This window comes from Antedon mediterranea, chromosome 4, assembly GCF_964355755.1.
Source record: "Antedon mediterranea chromosome 4, ecAntMedi1.1, whole genome shotgun sequence".
Classification (NCBI taxonomy): domain Eukaryota; kingdom Metazoa; phylum Echinodermata; class Crinoidea; order Comatulida; family Antedonidae; genus Antedon; species Antedon mediterranea.
Genome location: NC_092673.1, coordinates 23838987 through 23859502, shown reverse-complemented (window position 1 = coordinate 23859502; position 20516 = coordinate 23838987). Strand labels below are relative to the sequence as shown.

Genomic DNA, 20516 nt, shown 5'->3' with positions numbered 1-20516 from the left:
GTAAACATTTGCTGCAGGTATCAAATGAATTTTCTTTAAAATTATTATTTCAAATCATGTTATGATATTTGATTAACATCAAGAACTTCTCTAGTTATTTGGTCGATACTGGTTTTAAGAGCTTTACGAGATGTTTTTCATATTTTTTTACTGGTGATATGTGATTAATGTCAGACTTCATAAAAGACATGCTACTCTCACCAGAGGAACTTTCACTATTTGAACCACCACTATCACTACCGGCACTCTCAGAGAAAGAATTACTGCCTGAATTGGAAGAACCATTTTCCTCAGAGGAGTTGTCACTTTCACTTCTTTCATCTGATGTGGAACCAGAGAAAGATTCACTATTACTTTCTTGAGAGAAGGAACCATCACTATCACTTCTTCCTTCTGACATTGAACCAGAAAATGACCCATCACTATTACTTCCTCCAGAACCATCATTTTCACCAGAAGATCCACCACTGTAGCTATTTCCTCCAGAGGATGAACCAGAGTAGGAACCACCGCTCTCATTGTTTTCTGAGGAGGAACCACTGCCATTACTGCCGTCAGATGAATCCTCGCTACCGGAGAAAGAGCCACCACTTTCACTACTTCCCTCAGAGAAACCACTCTCATTGCTTGTGTATGAGGATTCACTTTGATGTTTGTTTTCAATTTTTAAAGGATCGGTGTGAATGATAGGATCATCATGGTACTTGAGTGCGATTACTGGTTGGTTTATGTGGTTTCCTCCCTCTGTTCCCTTGAAGCTTCCTTTTTTACCATGTCCTCTCTCTAAACTCTATGAAAGAAAGTTTTTTTTTAAAAATAAATCAAGCTGCTAAAAATGGAGAGAAGGGAAAGAAAAAAACAATAATATAGTAAAACATAAACAAACATACATAATACATACAAAAGCAATTCAAAATACATATATATTACACAATATACATTGTTCTTAATGATTTTACTGCCATTAAGATGGAGGTACAATTATTTTTGTTTTTGCACTTTACAGAATATCTGGTTAATAAGATTCAAACTACAGTATTAGTATTCTTTTTACAGTATAATTGATTGTAAAAAGGGGTTCCAATGGATTTTTTTTTTAATATGAAAATATTCAGTGCTGTTTATGGTGACATACAACATTTGACATTCCTGAGGCAATTATAGTATATTTTTCTTATGTGATTATATTGCACTACTACCTGGGCAATATAGCATTATTATATTATTTTTATTATTATTATATTGCCCTGGTAGGGAAATATAACATGTCATGTTATGCCATTTTGACCAATCAGATTCTATTTTCATAAGCCCTCAAAACACATCTATTTCCTAAGAAGTAACTCATTGTTGGGTGCGCTGATGTAAAGCGCTTTGATCATTTTATACTAATTTGGAAAAGCGCTATATAAATAAAATAATAATAATAATAATAATAGGCCCCTCTTTTAATTGAGCATCCCATAAAGGCCTAACATTGTATGCATCCTATTATATCTACAGTCTTACCTGGATTTCAGGTGCTCCATGTGTTTGAATAGGTTCCAAGAAGAGACCAATAACACACGTCAAGGCTAAACTCAACCAGACCATCATGGTGATTTAATGTCTTTGCCGTGTTTCTTTGTATATGTATCCTAATGTAGTTTTCTTTACTTTTATAGGTGATGCCTACCATTAACTATTAGCTTGTATGTGTGTTGAATGACACTTTGTCTGTTATTTAACTCTCCATCAAGTCTTAAGCAGGTTCATGTTGCCTCTTCAAGTCACTTTGTTTTGTTGGTGGTCTATCTGTTGCAGATATTGCAGATGTTCCTCACATTTTATACAAAGAAATGTTATCTTCTTACTAACTTTCTTTTTTAATACCGGTAGTTATTACGATATATATTTAATATCATATCACAAAATTTAAACATACTCTTAAAAATGTATCTTAAAAATAATGAAAGGGCAAAAACTGATTGCAATGATAAATGACTTTAATAAAATCAGATATATAAACATTGTTATACATAGTTAATATATCCGTGATTATAATTATCAAAATTTATTCAATAAAATGACCTTCAATAAAAACAGCATTCATATGGAAAAAAATGCAGGGAACAATACATGTTTTGTAGTGAACAAAGAAGCACGCACACTTAACTATGCAATAATATATATATATATAAATTATACTGTAAATTATAGAAACAGTGCTCATATTCGGAACATGATTTATGTATTATATATAAACGATTTTAATAACAATTTACTTTTTTTATATAAAAAAAATTGGTATTAGTATTTATTGTAATTTTAATTATAAAAAAAAGTGATCAAAACATGCAAAATGAAATAAAGCAGATGTTCTTATCTACTACGGTATATGGTATATATATGGTATATGAGTAATAATTGGGTATTTATATACAGTATTTGTATTGTCTTCACCAATTTTTTATCTTATATCAATTCAGTTACCATCACTTATATATTTTCAGAAACTTTAGGATTTGAGTTTGTTGTTTTTTTGTTTTCTTGGTTGTTTTTCTCCTACTTACATAGATTGGTTTCTTCATTGCATTTCATATTTGTTCGGCAACAACCAAGAAACACAAGAAAACAGAACTATAATCTACAGAATGTAAAATGTTTTTCCAAGTTATATATTTATCTTAAATTATTTACATAATATCTATATATTGCGTACATACTGTGTAATAGTAATTTCAATGTTTCATTCAATGATGGTCTTATTTATAATGATTACAAGATCAAAAGAGGTACTAATTATTATCATAATATTATTCGTTTCCTATAGTATCCCTGAAACAATTTAGTACTTCCAGTATATTGCCTCACTATTGCATTATCACTATTTCTGTTATCAGAAAAAAGGTTATTTTTATTTCATGTCTTGATACACCCTTAGTAAAACTATAGTGTCTATGCAGTTACAAACTCAAATGTCTTAATATTTGTAAAAAAAAACATTTTTGGCACACATGGAGTGTCATACCTGTAATATTAAGAAAAAAATAATGCAAGACCAATGGAGGTATTATAAAATAATATTTGTGACAACTATAGATAAACATCAATAAATTTCAATTCGAAATTATGAAAATAATATTTGTAACCATTAAAATAAGAATAAAACAATCTTTTATATATATATAATCATTATATGATTAACTATATCATTATAATAATAATAATCTTAGGGTGAATGTCAAGGTTCACTAAACATTTCATAGCTTTAGCACATGTATTCAACCGTTCCTAACAAATAGTAGAGGTAATACACGACATTCAGTAAAAGCGCTTTTCCTCTTATTTTTAAACCAATCAAATAGAACCGCTTCAATAACAGCCGTTTCTTCATGGTATGGCAGGGTCACAAAAGTAAAGGTGAATCTTTTGACCGGTATAGCCGCTAGGTTATGGACAGTATATACATACAATTGTTAAGCCACACATTTGTTACCCTTTAAACTATGTCTATAATTTGTATAAAAATATACACTATATAAATCAACTTTTAAAATTTATATAAAAAAACCCAACTGTATTGTAATTACAGTAATAACTGTATATACTAATTATTGCATCTAGAGTTATTTAGTTAAAAATTTTAATTTTTACAACAAAAAAACATATTGTTTAGAGTAATGTAAAATTGGAATGTAAAATGGATGACAATATTATATAAAGTAACTAAAGGAAAAGTAAAGTGTACAATATCCTTTTCTATACTTTATTCACATAAAATGTTGTTAATTGAAATATGATATAATAGTCATTTAATTACACATCAAAATGAGGTATAATTGATTGAAATAAATGTGTGATAGGCATATAAAATAAGCAATACAATCATTTGATCTACCTGGTAATATTCTTATTAGAAGATATTCAGAATAACCTACTATTTAAGACACACTTAAAAAACACTTAACTTTCTCCAATACGAGTCAGACACTCTGATCCTGCTGAAGTATGAGTTAGACACTCTTATCCCACTGAAGTATGAGTTACTCACTACAGTATTATTCTGCTGAAGTATGAGTCAGGCACTCTCATCCTGCTGAAGTTTGAGTTAGACACTGTTATCCTGCTAAAGTATGAGTTAGACACTCTTATCCTGCTGAAATATGAGATAGACACTCTTATCCCGCTAAAGTATGGGTTAGACACTCTTATCCCACTGAAGTGTAAGTTAGACACTCTTATCCCATTGAAGTTTGAGTCAGACACTCTTATCCCATTGAAGTTTGAGTCAGACACTCTCATCCTGCTGAAGTATTAGTTTGACACTATCCAACTAAAGTACGAGTTCCCACTGAAGTGTAAGTCAGACACTCTTATCCCGTTAAAGTAAAAATTTGACATTCTTATCCCATTGAAGTTTGAGTCAGACACTCTTATACCGTTGAAGTAAAGTTAGACACTTCTTATCCCGCTGAAATACGAGTCAGACACTCTTATCCCGCTAAAGTATGAGTTAGACACTCCTATCCCGCTGAAAAATGAGTTTTTCAAGTGCCATGAATGGAGCCTCCACACAAACAGAAAAGATGAAAGCTGCACTGTATGATAAGACAATGTTGCCCAAAAAGAAGTAAATCTGTAAACATAAAAAAAGAAAAAGTTTCTTTCATATGCTACTCCCATTGAGTTTGTGTACAGTAGGGAAAAATACAATATAACATAACACAATGTGGCAAGTAATAAGTAAAAAAGATTTCAATGTGTATTTTGGATTTAATATTCTAATGCATAAATAATAGTCATAGCTGTTTTTTTAAACAATTACATTTTTAAATACAGTACTAAACATTGTTTTGTTTGTTTTAAGGTGGGAAAGATGTTGGTCTATATCAGGAGAGAGTTTAATTGCTATGTGCATTCATTCTTGTTTATGCTAACTTCAAATCAAACAGATCTATGTTATTTAAAAAGAATGTTTTTTAAACATTTTATAATAATAAATATTTTCATTTGGTAAACATATTTGTACTATTGCATTCATTAATTGTATGCTATTGCATGTTCAGATTTTTGTGAACATTGCAAGATTGTTGTACGACACGCTACAGTAGTCTGGCGAGTATTACAATATTTTAGTTACAAGGCTATTTTATACCTACCAACAAAAAGTCAGAGAAGTATATCAGAGTTGGAAGAGAGTACTGAAACACCATCATGATTATCGGGTGGAGAAGATACGCACAGTAATTTATGCGCGACAGTGGGATCCAAACTGGCCATGACAGCAAAGTATTTACTGGACCTGAAATGATAAAAGATCAATACAGTATATTGGTATGGAGTAATAGCATAGCACCACGAATATATAATTTATATATGATTTCAGTGGGAAGAGAGCTTAAGTTAGTGAGTAGTCACTGTTAAAAGTCTCATTTAAAGCTCTGTCTACACTATCAAATTTTATGTGATGTGATGATAATGTCTAATATGACTACCATATTTGGGCACATCACTTTTTTTTGGTCAAACTAGTGTAGACAGTAAAATCTGTTTTTTTAATTCAATTTAACTTTTATTTCAGACAATTGTTCATATGGTATAAGATTGTCTTGTTTTTGTTTATAGACAGACTGTCAGCAATGTCAACCATACATGTAATTTATAGACAGTGAGTATATGCTACTTTCTATTGGCACAGCTGACCATGCGTGAGCCGCCACCCAAAATAAGGAGTACCCTGTTCGAACTAGGCCAACTAACTAGCACAGTCAGTATGGCTTTGTGGGCTAGGCGATTGCAATGGGCCTATGGAAGAATAAATTAAACCTTTTGCGAAAGTCATTCAACAAAATATAGACGATGATAAAGAAAGAAATAAGTACCTCCATAACCAGTTATGCACGCAAACGAAACCCATCCTAGCGCCACAGCCCAGGCAAAACGACAGAATGTGATGTACATTACGGTTGCTCCTTTGTTCAGCTCGTTTCCATGGAGTGTTCCATACAGCCCGTACACAACTGATAAACCAATGACGGTTGCAACTAACCACCCCAACAGTGCAACAAACTGAATAATAAACAAACAATTACGTTTACTTTTTTCTAATCTATTCTAATACCTGTATTCACATTATAAAGTGTTTTTTAAAAAATGCTTTTACACACATATTCAGTATGAAATTTCATTCAAATATTCATATTGTTAGTAGTATGGTAGACGTCTGTTGCAAACGACAATGTCGGATATTAATCATGGAAGCCTTTTCCTCAACATCTTAATGTTTGTTTGTTGATGGTCATGTTTTATTTATTCACTACATTTTTCTATGTTCGATGTCATCTTGTTTTTCTGTCTGTATGAATTACACGGTATGAATGTATCTGTATGAATTATATTTTTTATCCAAATTAGTTTTTTATTAAGATTTTAACCAGCGATGGCGATGATTCGCTGTTGGTTTGGAGTGAAATAAATAAATTAGACTCATGTAAAATGTGCGATAAAGATATTTGCCATGAATGTACTACCTACCCTTGACATTTTAACTTTTCCTTGGCACAAATACAAAATGTATCCCAAAACCATACCAACTAAATATGTACTGATACGTGCGTAAGGTTTGGTGTAAACTGAGTTACCGAGAAAGTTTTCACGAGAGGCATTTCTGTGGATAAAAACAAAGTTGTATTATTGCAAATAAGTTAAGCGTGATTAAGAGAAATTACTTCAAACTTGCTTATATGATTGGTTGTTATTGTGTTGGAGCTAACAATCTAGTATATTTATAAAATATAGTGAAAACCTGCTGCTGCCTTGGGCTTGGATCTAACCTTAGCAGTCAGGGCAAGCTCAGGGGCCTGAAGGTATGAATTCCAGGCAATGTTATTTCCTCAATTGTACTTGAGTACAAATTAGCTCTGTCTATGCTATCAAACTAGTTTGACAAAAAAAATGTGATGTGCCCAAATATGGAAATGATATTCCAAAATATGGTAGTGATATGACATCATCATGTCCATATATGGACACATCACATATTTTTGTCACATAAAGTTTGTTAGTGTAGAGCAAGGCAATCAAAATAAACCACATACTGAGGAAATGGGGTTGCTTCAAGATCCTTGGAAATGGTCAGACCAATCAAACTGCCAAAGCATGTTAGCAATAAACCAATGCATATGCCTATGCCAACTGGAGCTTTACTATAGAGAGAAAATATTTTATATAATTGACAATATAAAAATACTATATTTATTTAAAACAAATGTAAAGCTTGTTTCATTTCTTAAATAAACTTCTTCTTTTTAAAAATTACATAAGGAATACTGTAGTTGGTAAACTAGAGAAAACTTTAGCTTGACAGACAGTTGACTAAAGCCAGTTCCCAAAAATTAGGTCATCCACCTTCTTGACAAACTAATTTGCTGCTACTGAGGTTTGTGAATGCAACATTGTAATGGCAGTCTTTGCAGACTCCATGTGTTAACAGGCATCATAAATGTGTCCAAAACAATTTGGGAACGTCTGCTAGTATGTTTGAAACTCATATGTAATGACTGAACATTTTCTGCCTAATCACAACTTCTCACAATTTAAGAGTAAAAGATCACAATCAGATATCTGCAACTTACTGGTACAAGAAATAGATGATAAATGGGCTGATGATAAAAAACTGCATGTCATTAGCTAGATACCAAGACCAACCTAAACACTATAAAATAAAAAAAATAATGTTAACTTTGGTTTGATTCAATTATATAATTAAATATTGCTCAGGTTCATTAAGAAATCACAATAACTAATGTGAAAAAGTGTCATGCGATGTGAACACGCAAATAAAAAAACACAAACCTCTTGCATTAAATCATTTGGGTACACATTATTAATGTATAGAAGGTTGGTCCACCAATATTTTTGGCAATAAGATATTCCTGTTTCATATCCGACTGGATTTGGATTAAACACAGCTGAGTACATAGGTCCAGTGGCAAAATGAGGAGTCAACGTTGTATAGATGTAAATTACAATCATATACACAGGTGTCAATCTGTAAAAATGGAAAAACATCTTTTTACAAGCCGAAACTTGTGTATTTTACTACGTTAACAGATTAGGAACACCTCCACTACCATGATCTGCACACTGCAAAAAAATTCTATACACTTTATCGTGTAAGTTTTTTTTTATTGCACACATAACCAACAGCTTTACGTCCTATCGGAAGGACAAGGAAATGAGAGAAAGGTATTTGCTATAAGGGTACAAGCAATTGTCGTATTCGACTGGGACTTTTACCGTTGAGTACAGTTTTCCGTTGAGTACTTATTTAATGGAGTTTTTTAAGCATTGAGATTGTTCTTGTTCTTCTTGCATTGTCAACGTTTTCTATTCGAATGACGTTCTGTTGAGCACAAATTTACAATTTGAATACAAGAAGTACTCGACGAATCTTTACATTGACAACGAAAGTTCCCATTCAAATAATGACACAAACAGCTCATAACATGGTAGTTATACATGATACATGATATTTCCTACGCCATTTTGCCAGTCAATAACAATCTGTTTAATGATCACTATTTCAAGGTTTACCTGAGAAATCTGTGTAAGTAAAACATTCCCCAATTTAATTTTCCATCCTTCTTTTTCAAGTAATTCAGCGTAAGGTATGTGATCAACAGGCCACTAAAATCAGAGAGAAAAAGTTAATTTTATCTTCAAATATTCTTTACATCTTTAATATATGCAGCAGTAAACAGGATCAAGGTGACATATGATTGTATTGTATCTTGTGTGATTTCACACTGACTTTTACAATTCTCTCAACCAATCAGGAAACTAGAAAGCCCCATTGACGTTTAACCATTCTTTCAACCAACCAAGAGACTGTCAGAGTGTTATCGTTTATCAGGAAATGTCTTTGCTAAAGCGGGGGTTTCCAACTAGCGACGCAACGCAAGAACGTAACGCTACGCAAGTGAACTGACCAATCACAAGCGATGGCTTATTCGCTTTTGATTGCTAACTGTCTATAACTTCGCTTGTCATTGGTTAAAACGCTTGCGTTGCGTTTACGTCCTTGTGTTACGTTCTAGTGGGAACCACGCTTTAACAATCATTTATTACTTACTGACTGACTTTTACTATCCTCTGAACAAAGACACTTAAGAACACTAGTATTTTTTTTTTTTTTCTATGGCACTTTTAACAAAAACAATACACTTTTAAAAAGTCACTTGGGTAATAAATTTAAATAGTTTAAAACAAACAAAGAAACTAGACTACTATCACCTGGTCCACAAATTTTTAACCATTCTTTCAAACCGCAAATCTTTGTTTAAACAATGCATTTATTACTGACCTCATAAAGAAGAAAGAATCCACAGAAAATGTTGCATTACCAACGGCTTGGAAGGAGAATCTTCCCAGGATATCAGGGATTTGTATCGGATTTGCTGTAGAGATAGAGAATGATGATCAAATATATGATAAGCAATGGAACAAGAATACACTAAAGAAATGTTAAAACAAGTTATATTATAGGTATATTGGGACATTATAAATCTCTGCCTACAGTTGTGGCTTGGTGGTTATGAGGCTTGGCTACCGATCTAAAGGTCCAGGGTTTAAGTCCTGTCATATGTTAGGATTTTTTCTAATGACAAATTATAACTCCTTTATTCATGTAGAGTAAGTACAGTAAGCCATACGTTTTAGTGTTAAAAGTCGGAATTGAAAGGAGACGGGAAGGTATGTGAAGAGGAAGAAGGTCAGAGAGATATGAAGGGGATTTGAATAAGAGAGCTTTATAGGTTAAGAGAAGTATTTAAAAAATTATGTGCTTTTCAACTGGTAGCCAATGAAGACTAAGGAGAGCAGGGGTGAGCGTGCATACACGGGTCGGCATTATTTTGGATGAGTTGCAGGCGTTTAATGAATAAATTCGCTTATGGTTATTCTTCGCAAATTGCCTAAAGTTATATATAAAAAAACAAAAAACTCCATATATGGACATGACATCATTTCACTACCATATTTGGGCATATCACTACCATATTTAATGGTGTGGTGTGTAGACAGGGCTTAAGGCGTCTGGAGAGGGGATAAATGATAGACTTTACAGACACCAGACTATTACTAAATAGAGAAGCTAAGTGATAATACTTACAGAATAGCGTCAGTGGAAAGAAGTATGTGTGGCCAAGAATAACCCAGAACAAACTGAGAACTCGGATTCCATTGAGGGCATGCAGACTTCCCTGTCCCTGTTTGGGACTCAATATCTTGGAGCCATTAGTAACGAGTGAAAAACACAGTATAAATTTCTTGAAAAAACCTGAACAGGTAACTGAAAAAACAAACATTAATTATCAGATACAGTACAGCAAAATACTAGTAAAATTAACATATATTATAAGTGTAATATTAATGGAAGGAATGATTCTTTGTAATGCACTGACATGAAAGAAATTTGGTAATCAGATATTAACCACCCAAGGCAATGGTAGCGGCATTTTACCCAGGAACAATATTCCTCTCAGGCCAAACCATCCCAACATATATTGCCACATGCTGAATCAACGATGGGCCTATAATAGTCACGGATTCAAGACAATAACCACTTGGTCAATAAATACACATTATGTACCATGGACCACTTTGGATAACAACGTTGAGTGTTGACTTTAATGTTTATTACCTGTACAATAAACTTAGGCTTCATGTTATATGCCTTCAATTCCATTTTTAACTAAAATTAATTTTTATTATTAAATTATTTTTAATGAAAAATTACTGTTTTATATTTTATTTTATCTTATTATTATATTGGTGATGTTCTCTACTGAACAACCTTGGAAATCTTTAGCTTTAGAACTGAAAGTGTCATTCAGTATAAATATATGATAAATAAATATTCATGCTTTTTTAATAGAGCGTGCAGTACAAGTTTGAAATATCTATTTCCTCATTTCGTTTGGATGGAATTTTATTATCATCAAATACACTATCAATGTGATAATTAAAAATGTGATGTTTCATAAAAGCAGATTCATTCTAAATTAATAGTAGGTATCCAAAGGAGGCGCAGTTATAAATGTTGATTTTGATGATGATGCGGTTATACCTGGTGGATCGTGAATTCCGATTGGCTCAATAAGTGGAGCTGATCCATTGATGGATGGGTTAGCTGAAGATGATACAGGATTATATAATGTAGTAGATGAATTAATATCTAAAATGAATAAATATAATATTACATACAATGTGGTAGTAGATAATGTCTTATATGGTGTACAGTGATTGTCCATCTCAGGATTAACAGACAGACTGACAAATAAGCACATGTATGGTGCTGGTCAACATGACCCCTTAAGGAAGATGAAATTCAACCACACAACTGTATGCACAATCCAGATTATTCGGCTACATTTAAAATTAGTCTTCATAATTTTCATTTACATATATGAAATATTCAACTAAATAATAACAGTGAATATGTGAATTCTTACAAGAGTTATTTCCTGGCTCTGTATGCATCATGTGCACCCCCCGAGCCCCTGTTGTTGGTCGAATTTGAACTCCATTCTCATGATTTGTCATATCTGGTTCTTCTGTCAAGGTTTTAAACCCAAGTGGATCGTCTTTGCTCACGCCGTAAATCGTTAACAGCTCATATCCTGTCCCAGCTACAATAAATGCTCCAATTATTGACAGAAACACTCTGTAGAAAAATGTATGATAAATTATTGACCAGAAAGGGTATAGGTTCACACTCATTGTTGGTCAAGCCATTCATGATTAAGTCATGTTATGTAAACTTAACATTATAAAATAATGTGATCAGCTTTACCTTAATGTGATCTAGTGAAGAACACTGAAGAAACACTGATATGTATCAGTATATTGTCAGTCATCCAGGTAGTATTAAGTTTAGAAACAGATAAAATCTAATCCACTGGACTTACTTACTGGAACTTTCAATTCAGCTGTCAACAAAATTCCTAGCTCCTTAACCCCGTCACGGGTCACTGACCAAATGCCACAATTCCATCATTCGGCCTAATGATACGACCTGGATAGGTCCTGAAACGTCTCTGTTTAATACTAAACAAGTCCAGTGGATTAGATTTTATCTCTTTCTAAACTTAACACCAGAGAAATGTGTACGTATTAACCACAGACAACAGAGATTAAAAAAAACCAAAAACAACCTGTCACAGGTATATCAAACATAATTATGACACAACTTACAAACATGATATTGCTCCAGCGTTGTATTCAATCTCTTTGTTACAGGATGCATATGCCACGACATTTTTCATATTCAGTTCCAAAATACCTGAAAGATTTTGAAGAAATACATGTTTTAAAGTACTTCACCTTTATGCATTAATGTTATTGTTGTCGAATTTATATACAGTAGCACTTTCAACAATCAACAGATTGGGATGAGCGAGAACAGATTGAATTACAACAAAATTAAAAGTTGAGTTTTTAAAGAGGCTTTGAATCGAATTGGGAAGGTTGTTCCACAGTTTTACAAGGGTCACACGTTGGGATAGGACTTTCTAGCAAGAGTGGTTAGTTTTACTAAGACCATGGTTAAGTTCTGGGCAGGCAGTGGGCAGTAAAAGTAACTACTGGACTTGGTCAATTTACCATGAGGGAACTGTAACCAGTTTAAGTCAATTTAGCCGACGATTTAGTTAATTAGACCTGTGCGATAGAGGCTCACATTACAGTAAGTCTCATTTCGAAGCTTAGCGAGTGAAGTAGTCAGGATTGGAGGGCAAGCATATTATAACCATAAAGCTACAGCATCACTACACACTACAACTGCACTACACCTGTAGAAGCAGTTTCATTGCTTAAGCATCAGATATGAATTTAATGTTTTAACATCCAATTTGATGTATGCTAGATGTTTTAAGACATTTAAAATTGTCATTAATTTAGTTTTTGTTACATTACCTTGTTCCATTAGAACATATAAATCAGATTCAGTGCAAGAATCAGGAACACATATTCCAACAGATAGAAGTGGTGCCTTCTGAAATTGAAAAGAAACAAAATACAATATATTGTACAGTACTATGTATCAGCCAAATCTCTTTTTGAAGAATAACTTTTGTCAGTACAGTACTTCAAATATACTGTAAACCTTTAATGCTGTCAATTTCATTGACAAAGTTATGTTTTAACATAAGGATAACAATTATTTACAAGTTGTAACCAGGTTACCGACTTATTACATGTTTTCACACACGCATACGTGAACCTTGTAAAATCTCGGGAGGAAAGAACAGTTGCGTACTATTCGATTACTACTGTATGATTATAGTCAGTTAATACCAGGGCAATGCATGTGTGTGCAGTAAGAACTCGGAACAAAAACACAGACCTCTTGTTGGTGTTTTTTTCTTCACACTATGCAAACCTGGTTCAACAGTTCCAATAATTTGGAAAAAAAAATTGAAATTACAATACTTTACTATAATCAATTGATTATAAATAGACTACTAAATTTTACCGTGTCTTCCGTTATAGTATGTGCAATACAATATTGGGCACCGAAATTCTTTTGCGTGTATTCTTGTGTCTGATTCAGACACTGATCAAACAGTCCTATCCATTGTGTATGACCTTGCATAACCCCTGGAGGAAGCTTTCCATATGAATCCACCACTGCAAGAAAAACAAACATGGTGACAATTTTTAGTGTTCCTATCTCCTATCCTAGTTAATTGAAACACGGTTTGGGGTCAGGCAGGTCAGTTTAATACAATGGCAATACACACCTAACAGTAACAACCCGGGACTAAAAACAGACCTCTCACAGGTGTGTTTTTTTACCGAGATTTCACTGGGTCAGCTGTGAAATCTCGGTAGAATTTCCAGAAAATTGCCTTCACACAACAAACCTGGTTACAGCTTGTTGTAAGGTGTGAAAATGGTATAGTCAATTCTCCAGAGACTTTATTGGATGATATATGACAAGTTTCCCAGAAATTAGTCTTTTGTACCGCAAGAAAAAGTTTTGAGATAGTTTATCAGAGTTTCGGTATTCGGAGAGTTAACTGATTAATCAATGGATTAACTACATGATGGCAACGTTAGTTAATGTGGTTCTCATGATCATTATTAATGTTGCTTTGTTCTGTTCTTGTTCTTTTGTCCAAATAAATGCTTGTCTGAATCTATAGAAACTGCAATGTTAGCTTACTACTTTCAATCTACAAGCCTACACGATATTTTATTATTAAATTACTTTATTGAACTTTGATTTGTTTAAACAGCTTGGTTTCTGTTAAGGAGTATTTTGATATGAACTTGTATTGTAATTGTTTGACACAATGGCAAAGGAGTGTTATAGAATGTTATGATATCTGCATGCCAAAAATTATAGCTTCCAAAAAAGCGTACTCGAATATTAAAAGTCTTATTGTTTATCAAATGGTGTTGCCGATAATAATAATAATAATAATAAGATTTATACAGCGCACATATCCACTAAAGTGCTCAAGGCGCTTGTGAAAAACCATGAAACATATAAACCCAATAAAATGAAAATTAACACTATCCAAGGCCAGCTTATTCAGCGCCAAGCATAGCCCACTTATTGGCTTCACCAAATAATGTACCTTGGTATTATTGATCATAAAAGACAGGAAGATAGATCACATATGACAATGATCTTTAATAGAATTTAATAATAGATTTCATTGTGCATAGTATACTGTTATGATTGTGGAATCCATATTTGGTATTCTATGTGCTTGTTTACTGATCGCAGTCTTAGCTAAAGTTCTGTCTACACAATCAAACTAGTTTGAAAAAACATGTGTGATGTGTCCAAATATAGTAGTGATATGATGTCATCGTGTCCATTTTTTGTCAAATAAAGTGTAGAAAGAGCTGAAGACTGATTACCGGTCTAACAGGGATGACTTTGGTAAATGACTGTCTATCTAATAAAGATGGCTTTAATCGCAAGACCAATCGTTAAGACCATTAGTAAAGACGCTTTGTTTTGTGAAACAAATAGATACTTACTCATTATTGCATAATAATATGAGGAATTTTTATCAGTAGTGTACATCAAGAAGTCTTCAACCATTTGACTTAAATCAGCTTTGCACTGTTGATATGAGTTTGTGACAGGTATCTGGGTTGTTTCAATGTGTATTGGCTCTGGGGTAGTACCATTAGGCATTGGCTCTGGGGTGGTACCATTATGTATTGGCTCTGGGGTTGTATCATTTTGCATTGGTTCTTGAGTTGTTTCATTCTGAATTGTAGTGTCTTGCTGAAATAAATCTTGTGACTCCCATTTGTCAATGACACTTTTTATAAGAGGTTGAAGAATCGGGCTGACCTCAACTAGGTCTGGGCTTGCATATCTCTGTTTTGCAAGGTATTTTAAGGCATCATGTTGACTCCTGATCTCTTCAAATCTTGCGTATGAAAAGGTAATGAGTGTAGATATGATGAACATCTTTACCAGTGATAAAAGTGCCATTTCTAAAATAATAACAAGATTATATTTAAAAAACTATAAATACTTTTTATAATGGAATATTAACTACTTAAAGTGCGTAACTAATTACAAGATCTGTAAAAATACCATTCCTCAAGGTTGGATTCAGGAATGTACAATTTAGCAAAGGGTCAAACACTTTTTCCAACTTCATAATGTTCTTATGGTGCCTTGTGTGTACTAAAGTATGACAGGGATTTGTGCTTTGTAGACTTTGGAGTTAAATTTTGATTCTAATAAAGATAGTTATGAAGAGTGAATACTATGGATATAGACTATGATAACCAACCATGGAGTGATGACAATAAAGTGATCAAGAAGAAGACGATAACAATGAAGACATTTAGTATTCAACACCTTAAATAATTTAGGCATCTATTCAGGAGGACGGATATTTTTAGGATTAATCTGTAACAACACAGTTCTAATGCAATGTATGCTGTATGGTCAGATCTAATGCTGTATGTTTTCAAATAATTATCATACAGTATCTACAGTATATTGGGCTCTTTGTGTGATTAAACCTGGTAAGGAGCACCAAGCATTTTTGGGCTACTGTTTGGAGAAATTGACAGGATCAAATTGCTGTCAATGGTATATTCCAAAGGGTACAGTAGTTACAATGCAAAATGAATTAGCTGTGTCGACTAGTCTTGACATGATTAACATCATTTTGTAGCGGTCACAACTTACACTAAAGCATGGTTCCCACTAGAGACACAACACAAGGATGTAAGCAAGTTCAATAACAAGCACTGTTCGAATAATCGCGTGTGATTGGTCAAATCACTTACGTTGCGTCGTTAGTGGTAACCAAGCTTTACACAGGATAAAGTTGCTGCGCTTGTACACAGACAGTATGTAGCCGTATAGGTGTGTGCTGAGTGGCAGCTAAATGTAGGCCCTCCCTGCCTGGGGCTTACTGCTGTACCTGTCCTACTGTATACAATACCCACTTACAAGGCTAGTAGATAATTAATAACTATATAGTTACTCTAGGCTAGGCCTAACTAAGAAGATAGGCCTCTCATAGTCTATATGGCCATAGCCTATGATGGGGTCCTCCTAAATACCTAGACCTACCAAGACCTATATTGCAGTTTCGTACCCACCCCTTAAAAAATACCCAAAATTCAATACTACTCATGAGCACTATTTTTAGTCAATTAATATTGAGCACCTTTCAGAAATACATCGCCAGCTTAGCTTCGCGAAAATCAAAAGTACGGAGGCCTCAAATGACTCTATTGATAGAGTAAACGGTAAACTAAATAATAATTTGCATTATTTCTCAAAGTCCGACATAAATTTCATATTTTTAATAAAGAAATAATATACAATTGTTGTATTCATCATTGTGGGTATCATCATCATGTTATTTACCACCGCCAAGGAGGTATATGTAATCGGTTTGTTTGTTTGTTAGCAGGATTACTCAAAAAGTAATTACAAGATCTTTAATACCAAAATAGATACATACAGATATGTGGTCCATTCCATAAAATGTTAGGACCATTTGGGAACATCGTCCCAATTCTGGACCACTTTTTAGTAAACTTTTCAGACCTGCTAATGTTAAAAGATAGGACAGAATTTTTCAAAAGCCGGTGAGCAGTCTTGAAGTAACAAGTAAACTAAAATTGCATTTTCTCAAAATTGCACTACTTGTCCAAAAAACTTCATTTTTGTACAAGAGGCAATAGTTCTAATTTTTGCTTTGTAATTTTAAAACATAATTTGATTTAATGTGCACCTTTTTTGATGCGAGTAGTTTAAAAAACCTATTTCTTTTCAAATTCACTCGTTTGATTTTCGCGTTGCTGTTCTATTGTTAGTCAACTGAAGCTATTGTCTTGTTACAAACCATTACACCAAACTCGCATACACATGCTTGTAGTGAAATTAGCCTAAATCACAAACAGCATTAAGACACACACAAATATATATATATATTTTTTTTTTCCCCGGAGAAATCTTATGTAGGAGAATTTTACAGTAGGCGGAGGTATTCACTCTCGGAGTGGCTTTCTAGTATTTTTAATTTATTCTTTTATTTAAATAGTAGAATTTCAAACACAGGAAAGAAGATAAATATGAGACTGCTGACATACAGTACTGACTAAGTTTCCTCTGTTTTAGTTTATTTTACATTATGGTTTGTAGGTCAAATAAATAAATGAAATTAAAAGAATTATAGTACTTCAGTCCTGAGCTACATTGTTAATGTTATATCACAATAAACAAGAAGCTTATGACAACTTAATTGTTTAGTAATGTTCACTGTACTAGAAAAGCTAAAGCTAATGTAACATTTTTTATTCACCTATGAAATACCTCTTCAAATACAGTACATGGAAATAAGAAATGCAAAAAAAATGTAATGTACAGTAATACAGTGATATATAATTATAATTAAAACGTGATATGAAGTATATTACTAGAATTTATTTTACTTCTGCTGACACTGAATTTTTATTTTAACAATACTTTACGAGGGTGGTCCATCCAGCCGAAGCTGATCATTAGGTACCCTCACAAAAAAAATAATTTGACAAGACAATAACATAAGCAATACAATTCAACATTTTAAATTAGCAATATAATTAAACACAAAAATATTTTGTTATAAAAAAACACGAGGAACATGTAAAAAATATGATTTGTTATAGCCATATAATATGACCATAACAGCGTCCTCTAATATCGCCAACATTAATTATGTCCTAACTAACTCTAAGACTTAGAGGTCTCCATACTTTTATCGGCAGGCCTAGCAATGATTTCACAAAGCTAAGCTAGCTGGTAATGGATTTCTGAAGGGTGCTCAATCATTGATTAAAAATAATTATAATTAGGGGCCTCTGCTGGCCCTAACCTAACTACTACTAGGCTAGGCCTAGTAAGGCCCTCCTAGCTAGCCTAGCTAGGTAGGCCGGTAGCCTAGGCCTATTCTAGCCTATATAAATAGGATACTGCCTAGCCCTAGTAGTAGGACCTCTAGGCCTAGTAGGCTAATTGCCTAGTCTAGATACAGTAATATCATAGGCCTAGGCCTAGGCTACTACTATACTATTACTAGGCTACTACCTACGAACCCACTACCTACTACTACAAATAATGTAGGTTTGGAAGTAGGGCTTACCTACTGAAATTTGCTGATCAAAAACAATGAACAACAAACTCCTCCGTACTCTACCGCCGTAGCACTATTTTTACTTTGTAGCCAGCCGGCCTGCGATTTTTTTTTTCGTACATAAGTTGGGGGCCCCTCATGAAACGTCACAAAATAAACATGAATAATTCATCAGTTAAATTATCTTGTTCCGTGTGCACCCAAGCGTATAGCAACAAGAAGTGATTACACAACTGCGATACGATACTTTCTACAGTAGGCCTAGGATTCTAAGTCAAATCACGTGATTGCCTTTGCGCACTCTTCTTCACACACACACCACATTGCAAAATGTGTCGAGTCGAGGCTAATCCGACAACTAGGCAAGACATTTAATTACACTAAGTAGTAATTCATTGGACATAGCCCAAAGAAACCTTAGACCCACAAGAATAAAGAATGTGTATGATTTGTGTACTTATTTTTTTAATTCTGCTATTTTATTATCAAACAATATGCATGTACTCAAAGGAACTTTAAAAATGCGCGTATATTTATATGAACACATGAAGATGGGAAGATTAGACCCACGAGAATAAAAAATTTATTTTTGTGTAAGTTTATTGTTTAATTTTGCGGACTTATTACTCGGATTGTGTCATACCAACACACACACGTCACACATACCCACACAGCTACTACTAGAATAGACATGGGTTTAGAGACAAATAATTAGGCCTAATAGTATTAATAGAAACTATAGTTTTAACACGTAATTCTTTAGTAATACATTATATTAAAAACACCATAAACTAAAGGCTGATTATTTCGACAATCCACACAAAACGCAGCTATTCTTCTATGAAATCGCACGCCGCAACAACAGCGGAGTCTGAGATGATAGGCCTAGAATCGTACCGCAATACGCTTGGGTGCACACGGAACAGGAAAATTTAACTGATGAATTATTCATGTTTATTTTGTGACGTTTCATGAGGGGTCCCCAACTTATGTACGAAAAAAAAAATCGCAGCCGGCCTACTACCCTAGATCACCTGACATTGACGAAACGATCACGTGACTCGGTAGGTATAAAGTTACCACCTGTTTTTTTAGCTCGAGAGAGATAGAGAGAAGAGAGTGGTGGTCACACACTGTACTATACTTAGCACATTCGAGCAGTTGATTATACCATTTGGTAAAGTATCATTCATTCAAATAATTGATTATCAATGATATATATAATGTCATTATTATGTTAGGGATATATTTTAAAGTAACTATAAATAGAAAAGATAAAACACAAACTGAATGTTATTTTCCTAGACTAGAGGCTAGGGCCAGGCTGCTAGGCCTACTAGGCCTAGAGAGCGTTTCGCGCCAAAAGACAAAGGTCAAAGTAAGGTAGGCCAAGTGGGTACAGAGATTTATTTTTATTTTAACCATATTTAATGAGGGTGATCCATCCAGCATTTGCTGATCATTTGGGACCCTCAGAACAGATACAATATACAAAAAAACAACAAAAACAGAAAAGTAAAACTTAAGAAAAAAAAAAAAAAAAAAAATTAATTACACAAGACTAAAAATTCTTGACAAATAGAAAATAACAGATATGTTAAATTAACCAAAATATAATATATATATATAAATAAAAATTTAGATCTACAATTTTACAATTAAAATCTGGAAAAGGATTACATAGTTTTGAGAAAAGTCATAAGTCTAGTTTTGAAAGAGGAAAAGGATGAGGAATTGCGGATAGATAGAGGAAGATCATTGTAGAAATGAGGGGCCTTGTAGCTGAAAGAGTTTGAAAATTTCAAGAGTAGGTTTAGGAATGTGAAGATTTCCTTTTTGAGATTTGACGAGTGGTCATCC

General features: G+C 33.4%; 2 protein-coding genes across 2 annotated transcripts; both read right to left on the bottom strand.

Annotated features, from left to right (window-relative positions):
- Nucleotides 1-94: 94 nt before the first annotated feature.
- On the bottom strand, nt 95-1598 carry LOC140047715 (uncharacterized). Its single transcript, XM_072092751.1, has 2 exons — nt 1510-1598; nt 95-790 (listed from the first exon to the last, which is right to left on the bottom strand). Exons 1-2 carry the CDS (start codon nt 1594-1596, stop codon nt 95-97), a joined length of 783 nt encoding a protein of 260 aa, XP_071948852.1. The 5' UTR covers nt 1597-1598.
- A 911-nt stretch (nt 1599-2509) lies between these two features.
- LOC140046971 (nose resistant to fluoxetine protein 6-like) lies at nt 2510-18756 on the bottom strand. The gene is made up of 17 exons (XM_072091752.1): nt 18666-18756; nt 15040-15507; nt 13517-13671; nt 12958-13036; nt 12238-12325; nt 11496-11707; nt 11111-11218; nt 10154-10333; nt 9347-9440; nt 8578-8670; nt 7837-8032; nt 7617-7696; nt 7080-7187; nt 6517-6649; nt 5865-6051; nt 5142-5284; nt 2510-4618 (listed from the first exon to the last, which is right to left on the bottom strand). Exons 2-17 carry the CDS (start codon nt 15503-15505, stop codon nt 4496-4498), a joined length of 2445 nt encoding a protein of 814 aa, XP_071947853.1. The 5' UTR covers nt 15506-15507; nt 18666-18756; the 3' UTR covers nt 2510-4495.
- Nucleotides 18757-20516: the final 1760 nt, after the last annotated feature.

Coding starts and splice junctions, on each gene's coding strand:
- LOC140047715 (XM_072092751.1), bottom strand. CDS start 1,596: ATGATGGTCTGGTTGAGTTTAGCCTTGACGTGTGTTATTGGTCTCTTC. Junction 791..1,509: donor ATGGAGCACCTGAAATCCAG/GTAAGACTGTAG, acceptor TTTCTTTCATAG/AGTTTAGAGAGAGGACATGG.
- LOC140046971 (XM_072091752.1), bottom strand. CDS start 15,505: ATGGCACTTTTATCACTGGTAAAGATGTTCATCATATCTACACTCATT. Junction 10,334..11,110: donor CGGAATTCACGATCCACCAG/GTATAACCGCAT, acceptor TTGTTTTTTCAG/TTACCTGTTCAGGTTTTTTC. Junction 5,285..5,864: donor GTGCATAACTGGTTATGGAG/GTACTTATTTCT, acceptor TTATCATTTCAG/GTCCAGTAAATACTTTGCTG.